Source organism: Lolium perenne, chromosome 7 (genome assembly GCF_019359855.2).
Source record: "Lolium perenne isolate Kyuss_39 chromosome 7, Kyuss_2.0, whole genome shotgun sequence".
NCBI classification, from domain to species: domain Eukaryota; kingdom Viridiplantae; phylum Streptophyta; class Magnoliopsida; order Poales; family Poaceae; genus Lolium; species Lolium perenne.
In genome coordinates, this window is record NC_067250.2 from 48,636,280 (window position 1) to 48,645,139 (window position 8,860).

At 51.3% G+C, this 8,860-nt stretch overlaps 1 protein-coding gene across 1 annotated transcript; it reads left to right on the forward strand.

Annotated features, from left to right (window-relative positions):
* Positions 1–544: 544 nt before the first annotated feature.
* Positions 545–2,170, forward strand: LOC127313291 (xyloglucan galactosyltransferase KATAMARI1 homolog). The gene is made up of 2 exons (XM_051343834.2): positions 545–1,028; positions 1,119–2,170. Exons 1-2 carry the CDS (start codon positions 577–579, stop codon positions 2,167–2,169), a joined length of 1,503 nt encoding a protein of 500 aa, XP_051199794.1. The 5' UTR covers positions 545–576; the 3' UTR covers position 2,170.
* The last annotated feature ends 6,690 nt before the right edge of the window (positions 2,171–8,860 follow it).

Genomic DNA, 8,860 nt, shown 5'->3' on the forward strand with positions numbered 1-8,860 from the left:
TAACATTGATTGAATAGGATAGTAATATTCTTCATAATTAGTGGACAGAGATTTGGTACACATGGACACGAGTGATCTCGTTTTTTGAAAAAATTAAAAACAATAGTTTTGAGTTGTAAAAAAATCTGAAAACAAATCCACACATAGTCAATGATGTATCCCACAAACGGGTAAAAAATCAATTTCAAATACTTAATATTTTAAGCTACACAAAAATGACAAAATTGTAGATCTGACTAGTTATTTTTAAATCTCCAAAACATATCAGAATTTGTCATTTTTATCCAGGTCAAAATAAAAAAGAATTTCGGATTGGGATTTTTCATGATTGTGGGATGTATCATTACAGAATTATTTTCATGATTTTTTATAACTTGTGAAAACATTTTTTAATTTTTTTAACTAAGCGAGAGCACTGGAGCTAGCTCGTGTGCTAAAAGCACTTTTCGATAATTAGTTTGCTATATTAGCCTAGTACCACTTGGTGTGCTACAAAAGCCCTAGCCATATCGATTATCATGCTGTCAGCTGCCTCCTCATCTAGCTAGAGCCTAGAGCTAGCAAAGGCAGCCAACCATGGAAGCTGGCTACCCTAGGTACCTCCTCTACGGCCTCCTCATCCTGGGGTCATGGCTCGTCTCCTGCACCCTCCACTTCCAGTTCGTCCACATCTACCTCTTGTCCTCTGAAGCCCGCTCAGGACCGGCGCTCGTCGTCCTCCGCCCCTCGGTTCCCATCACGCTCGGCGCCACCTTCCCTCCAGATCCCTCTGCCATCGGGGCCGATGAGGATGGCCGTCCTTCGTCTGTGGTATCATCGTCGGCGTCGTGCGAGGGGAGGTACGTGTACATGCTAGATGTGCCCTCCCGGTTCGATGTTCTCAGCGGCTGCGTCGAGGGCGCGCCGGCGTTTCAGGACGAGTACAGCATGTGCTCCCTCTTGGTCAATGCTGGCATGGGCCCCGTGCTCCCTCCCGCCACCGGCGACGGCAGTGACGGTGACACCGGCGTCATCCCCAACACCGGATGGTAAGCTCGTTGATCATCAACTCACAGTGTAGCCTCCATTAACCGATGGGGCTTGGCTACATTACGCCCTAAGAATGCACGTCGGTGCAGGTACAACACGTACCAATACGCCCTGGAGGTGATCGTCCACAACCGGATGCGGCGGTACGAGTGCCTCACCGACGACCCGGCGGCAGCCACGGCGGTGTACGTGCCCTACTACCCAGCGCTGGAGCTGCAAGAGCACATCTGCGACCTCAATTACACGGTGCGCAGCGGTCCCTCCTCCGAGTTCCTCCGGTGGCTGTCGTCGCGGCCGCAGTGGGCGGCCTTCGGGGGCCGCGACCACTTCATGGTCGCCGCCAAGACCAGCTGGATGTTCCGCAAGGACGCCACTGGGACGTGCGGCAACGACTTTCTCGAGCACCCCGAGTCCGGCAACATGACGGTGCTGACCTACGAGTCCAACATCTGGGAACCGCGCAACAGGGAATTCGCCGTGCCGTACCCAAGCTACTTCCACCCCAAGTCTGCCGGCGAGGTGGCCGCGTGGCAGGACCGCGCCCGCGCTGCGGAGCGGCCATGGCTCTTTGCCTTCACCGGCGCGAGGCGCGCCAACGGGACGCTGGTCATCCGCGACCGCATCATGGATTCCTGCGCGTCATCGAGCCGGTGCCGGCTTGTCGACTGCAGCCACGGCATACAGGGCAGCAAGACCTGCCAGTCGCCGCGGACGGTCGTCTCAGCCTTCGCCGCCTCCCGCTTCTGCCTGCAACCGAGAGGCGACTCCTTCATGCGCCGCTCCTCGGTGGACACTATAATGGCCGGGTGCATCCCCGTCTTCTTCCACGAGGGCTCAACCTTCCAGAAGCAGTACAGGTGGCACCACCCGGACCCGGACGGCAGCGACCGCAGGTACTCGGTGCTCATAGACGCGGACGAAATCCTAGAGGGCAAGGTGGACATAGAGGAGGTGCTGGCTAGCTACACCGACGAGGAGGTGGCTGCCATGAGGGAAGAGGTCATCAAGATGATCCCGAGGTTCCTGTACGAGGACCCCAGGGCGAGGTTCCACGGGGACATGAGGGATGCGTTCGACATCTCCTTCGATGCGGTAATGGGGAGAGTGAGGAGGATCAAGAACGGCGAGGATTTGGGATAGTATTTTTTTAGTGGTATATAAAGCAACGCTGTATACTAGTAGTGAGTAATTCTCATTTTGTTGATAATTAACTTAATTCATTCCTAATAATGTGACGTCATCAAATGCCAATTACAATCAACGTTGAAACTCATGAGTAAGCACAAAGCATAAAAAAAATATCCATCAGGTTCAGTTACGACTCATGTGCAAGTACTAAAATCTCAGTTATAAGTTATAACCAACTAGGTAAATTTGCCCGTGCGTTGCACCGGGTGATTGAGATCCGGCTATCTGGTTTGAAATCTTATTTGTCTAAAAATTACAACAAAGTTTATTCAGCTAGCCGATTCCGCACTTTCACTTACCAGTCATCAAGTCATGGTCACTTTGTTTTTGTATATTTAACTTTGGATTTCTCTTTTGTAGTGACAAAACAGTAACCTTCTAGTATATTATATGAGTGGGGGTGTTGTTTTTGACTGTTGGGTGTATATGTTTTTTTATTAATACATCTTTGATACGTTTTAAAATGTTTAAAAAAATTCTAAAGAAAAAAACTTCACGTGTACATAGAAGTGCTCACAAATTATTTCAATGAAAAATTTATTTGTTCGTTTGTGTTGTGTAAAAAAGATAAAATTTGGTGCTAAGAATAAGACTTTTTTGTGACATATGTTTTATTTTTTACATTGATCACAAAAAAAAAACGATTTTTTACAAAACTGTACGTACCTACAGTTGTTGAGATGTACATGTAAATTATTTTTAAACAATTATTTAACAATTAAAAATATATTTTTAGGTGGAAAGATCTTGTGCACTTGGGAATTGAATTGAAATTCCGGTACGTGTGGTACTATATAAAGAAGCCCCTCGCGTGATTTAAAAAAGATGTCTTACAAAAATAGTCACACGGTCAGGCATCACCTCTTCTATACCTACTAATAAAGGAAGGAAGGTTTCTCCCCAAAAATTTCGTCCGTTTTTTAATTACCCATAAATTTCGGTCGAATTTACAGGCACTGCCACCGGTAAGTCAATAAGAGATTCGTTCAGCCTGACCTACTTTTCGTCCGATCTGCGATTCCTCTACCCGAGTTGTGCCTGACTGCCTGTCGCCGCCGCGCCACAGCTCTCCTCCCCATCCCGCTCTCCCGCGCCGAACATGTACTCCCGACTCCCGAAGAGGCGGCGCCGGCCCTGAACCTCAACTTTGCTGCTGCCCAGACTCTCGCAAGCGTGTCGCCCTTTATTTCTCGCCCGCCGACCTTGTCCAGCGAGACAGGGGCGCTAGGTCGGAGCTTGTACGTGCTTTTGAAGATATGTTTGATTCGCTAGGGGAAGCACGACCTGGCGGCGGCGGCCCTGGTGACCCGCGTTTGATGGCCGGAGGCCCGTCGGATCCGATGGCCCAAGGCGCCCCCGTTCTTCGGTCCGCCCTCCCGTTCTACCCCTCTCCGGTGACCGCCCGGCTGAAACGGTGGAGCTGGAAGGTCTTCGATCTGTTTTTTTTTTTTTTTTTTTTTGAAACGGAGGCAAAAGCTTTGCCTCGTCTATTAATTAAAATTAAGAAGAGTGTGCTCAGTTTTTAGGAGAAAACCGAGCGAAAACCTACAGCAACAGGGTCAAGCCCACACAACAACACACCCACACACCCACAACCAAGACACTCCAACACCGCGACACTAACAAACACTCAAACACGATACTCCAACATCGAGCCGTAAAGGACAAGTTACGACATAGGGGCACCCGTTAGCCAACTGTAGCTCCAGGGTAGGCAATAGCCAAGGTAGCGAGAAAATCGCAAACTTCTCTGGCGACAACCGCTCCAGGCACCGCTGACTCCGAAACCTCATCACCAATAGGACCCACTTGCCTGTCAAACTCAGGCGAGAGAGAGACTGCAGCGTCAACAATATCACACTTCTCAAGTCCAAGACACGGTGGAGAGGTCACATCTGAGGACTCGTGTGAGTCGGGCCTCACTTCCTCGACGGAAGGAGGCGTAAGCACACCGCCACACAACTCCATGAGATCAGGCAAGATATGCATGACCGGAGTCGTGATTGCCGAGCTCGCCCTAGCTCGAGGCGAGAAACAACCATGAAGGCCCGCTCCGCTCGTGCCCACTTTGCCAACAACAGGAGGAACCAATGGATCAACAGGCGTCTGGGAGAGCCTACCCAACACAGCTTCCGCGCGCTCCAGAAAGCCCCCAACCGCAAGCATCCAACCGTGCAAGGAGTCAACAGCCTCTTGAAGAGGACGGACGGCCTCTTGAAGCAACTTAGTTTGCACCTCCAAAGCGGATTTTGTATCCGCTGAAGCCAAAGAGCTAACGGGAGCAGCAACAACTGATGCCCAGGATCGACGACAAGGCACAACGGACGGGAGCGAGACCTCAGTCTGGGCCCGACAAGGAGCATTCGCCTGGCGGGGTGACAATGCGACATGGCCGGCCAACCAACTGAGAGGACGCCAAGCGTTGCGACAAACACGCGCCCGATGACCGTTCTCTAGGCACCGAGAGCACCTGAAGGGTTCACAGCAAACCGCAGAGCGGTGACCAGGAGCAAGACACCTGCAACATCTACCCTTGAGCCAAGTAGGGACAGGGGGCGAGCAAAAGTCGGGGCTAGCGGAGCCGGGCGGCGCAGGTAGCGCCGCGGCAACACCTCCTGCCAACCATCACGCTCGCCCGCCACACAATCCGCCTCCACACCATCAACCGCAACAGCAGCAGTGTTGAAGGTCTTGGTGGCCGGTGGCGTCTGGGGGACCAGTTCCTCTTCGCCTTCCTCGTCGACGTTGTCCGCAGCGGACGCCCAAGATGGAGGCCATGGCATGGCAGCAAGGGGCGGCGCCCCATTTCCCGCCACACTATCGGCAACAGCAGAACACGGTACATCAGCCCCGCAGCAGGTCTTGATGACATCCGGCGGCGTCTTGGGGGCCAGTACTTCAACATCATCCTCTTCGCTGTCCTCATCATCATCAGCACAGGATACCCACAAAGCAAGCAACGGCGAGGCAGAGGGGCCACTCGGAGACGGAGCAGACGGCGACGCAGTAGGCGGAGTGGAGAGGGCAGGAGCAGCAGGGCCGGAAAGCTGGACAGATGAGGGCGCAGCCATCAGGACCTCCAACTGCAGCCCAGCTCCTCCAACACTCGGAGCAGCACACGACGGCAGCAGGCCGGAGACTGCATCGGCACCGAGCAGCCGACCATGAGCAGGCGCTGCAGGGACGGGGACGTCCGCGGACGACACCAACGCGCCGCAATTCTCCACGCGAAACCGTCCAGCCGGGGGCAGCCTCGATGACCTGCGAGAGGCAGCAGCAGGCGGGGGCGCCCGGGGTCGAGGAGGGAGTGGGGGGGAGTCCCGGCGACGAGCTTGCGCGGGAGGAGGAGCCGGCGACATGGCGGCGCAACAGAGCAGGGTGGCTGCTGCGACTCAGCGGCGGCCGCGGCGAACCTTGGGCTGGGCGGGGAGAGGACGCCGAGGAGGAACCGGATCTGGCCGCGGCGGCGGCGGAGCTGGACGGAGGCCGGAGATCAAGGCGGCGGCGGCCGGGGGAGATCCGTCACGGACATGGTCGCGAGACTGTGTCTGGCGTTGGTGAGAGCGTCAGGGGTAACTGAGCAATGGTTAACACCCGCCTCCAGATCGTCTGGATCAGATGATCTTCCTGCTGGTGGACTCGTTCTTGAATTGGCCGGAACGGCCGGCTGGAAGGTAGCCAGTTCTTTGATCAAACGACCTTCTGGTTTGTGGAGTCGTTCTCGAATCAACACGTCTCCGAGCGGAAGGTGTTGGTGATGCTGCGACTACACATACTACCAAACAACAAGCGATCGTTTTCTCGCGCCGAAAAACAGAGCTACACGGCTGAGAGCAGATCGCACACCGCCGTTGCCGCCGTCCACCTGTAGTTGTAGTTGTTCCATGCAGATATCGCTAGCAAAGCTAGCTGGATCAATCTACTGTACTACGCACAAACTGCAGTTATGTCTACTCTGTTTTCAGTACATCCGAAGATGGCGATAGGCGTCTCTACTGGGACGATTGCCGGCAGCCGTGGAGACGCGCCTACAGTATTCGAGATGATCGCAGGAGCTATGCCAGAGGCCGACAGGCCGCTCCTTGGATGATCACTTGCACCAAAGCTAAGGCACAGTCGGTCTTTACAACAAGCGCTGGCGGCCAAGATACCCGCCTTCGTGCCACTGCTCTTTGGCGTCCTAGAACCAGAACAAGAACGATTCTAACATGGAGCTAGAATCAGCACGCGGCCTAAAACTACTGAGATTTAATTCATGCCCCGAAGAACTGAACAATGTGCGTGAGATGCTGCTTCAATACGTCGAGTACTACGTGTTGGAGGAGATGATCGATCTGGCAAGGCCTCTCCAGTGTTTGTTACTTTTACTATTGCAACCCATATATTTATTAAAGCGTGGGATTAGTGAGCTTCTGCACTTCTTGATTTTTTTTATAACTTTATAAGAGTTTTTTTTTTTTTTTTGCAAATTTACGAGATGAATTGTTATTTGCATGTATACGTCTAAATCCGTTCTGTTGTAGCAACGCACATGCATATTTGCTATAATAATAAATAAAATAAAGATTTATGTTTGTTCATCTATTTTTGTGCTCGATTCTCGGAGAAATTACAGCCCCGCCACTGGCAAGTTTAGAAAACACTTGTCACACCCTTGAACGAACCCTCCAAGTAGAGCCATCCTGGCCGCCACCCTCCTCCATCTTCGGCTTTAGAAAACACTTGTCACACCCTCGAACGAACCCTCCAAATAGAGCCATCCTGGCCGCCACCCTCCTCCATCTTCGGCCACCGTAGTGGCCGCCCTCCATTCGTCGATAGAACCAAACACCATCCCGCGGTCCAAGTTTCACCGGCTGCAACGGTGTATCCCTGTTACTGCTCTATCTCTCCCATGGAGCACCGCCTACCAAGACCTCGTGTCCTAGACGAAATTTAGTTTGGATTCAGGCGCCGGTGTACGACAGCAAAGTAGAGCCGCCGGGGGGTGCATCGGGAGAAGGCCGATGGCAATGGATTGGGCGGTGTGACGAGCACCGGCTGGGAAGATGGAGCGAAGCAAGGCCGCCGACAGCTCACCGTGTTTGTGAGGAACGAGAGAAAAATTGCAGCCGTAGCAACACACACGGGTTTTGTGCTAAAATGGGTCACATGACATTTTTCATCCTTTTTTTCGCGTAGCAACGCATTTTATTTTTCCGCAGCAACGCGCGGGCATTGTCCTAGTCCCTTATAAAAAAGATTACACCTCATCTCTGATCGATCGACAAAAAGAGAATTGTTGAAGGTACGGGCAAACTCTCTAAAAGTCGGCCATAACTTGGAGAGCAGCTGTAGTTAGGTACTGCTTTGTCCGGTGCTAGTCCGATGATTCTATGATCACAAAATCTGAATATACCAGTTTCTTTCCGGTGTCTAGCTATATTGGTGTTTTCCTCAGTTCCTCTCGTCCGAATTGCCATATCTGATCGGGCTGGGGAACAGAGACGCTCCCATATGGATTTCTCCATTGTTGCCTGCTTCCATCTGGTGCTCTCCATCGTTTCTTGATTCAGCGACTTCACCGGCTCCTTCACCTTGCGAGGTGCAAGCAGAAGCTGGCTTATTGTTCTTGCAAGTGTACTTGGCAGATACTTCCGTTCTGGCAATCCGTGTGTGCGTGCCATGAAGACCGCTATGGTCCTGAACTATGGGCACTGCAGCTGCAACGCACGTGACCATATCGAGCGTGCACACCTCCTGACTTTTGACCACCGATGATCACAACCACCAGCTCGTGCAGGGATGCTCGGTTGCCCTGGTGAGAGGAAGTCCATAGCAGCCATGGCTGCACTGATCAGGCAACCATGTAGTGCCGATTGGAAAGAAGAGGGAGGGGCTGGCTTCACGGAGCGATTCGATGCCATGGTTTAAGGCATCACCATGCCAAGATCCTGCCGCGCTTTGCCAGAGTGTGTGGTCACACGCCTCCGGTCTTGGTCAGGCGTGGTACCAGACTGCGATTAGCAGTTAGCAGTCAATGCTACCATGTTGCCGACGTCGACTCACGATCAAGTCATGTTTGAGTGGTGACGTTCTTTATTATTAGGTATAGATAGCAAAAGTGGCCGTGTGTTGCTACGGAAAAATAAGCCATAGAGAAATATAATTTGATAGTGTACGTGCGTAAAAAATAATAATGTTTTTTAATTCTAGATGTATTTTCTTATGTCCAAAATGACTGATAAGTGCAACAATCTTGCGCACGAACACTCAATGGGTAAGAAAAATAGTGTAAATTGTCCCAACATATCTGGAGTCACAAAAGATATCTTTGTTCAGTAGATAATTATAGTTTGACCATTGTTACAAATATAAAATGCTCTGCATATTTAGTTAGACTTTCTATGGAACACATATATTCACTTTCTGAGTTGCTTGTACTCATGTAGGCTCTGCGTTTCTTATGACTGCTTCAATATATATTGTCAAGATCCTCTTACTCACAGAAAATCCACTAATTCAGAGCTTTAATGTAAAAAAAAGTAACACAAAGCGTATTGTAGATAATTGTTGAGAAGTGATCGAAGTACCTACGTATAAAGAAGTATACAAAAAGGTTGTCACGGCATCATCAAGCCGTAGTACAAGATGTGATAATGTG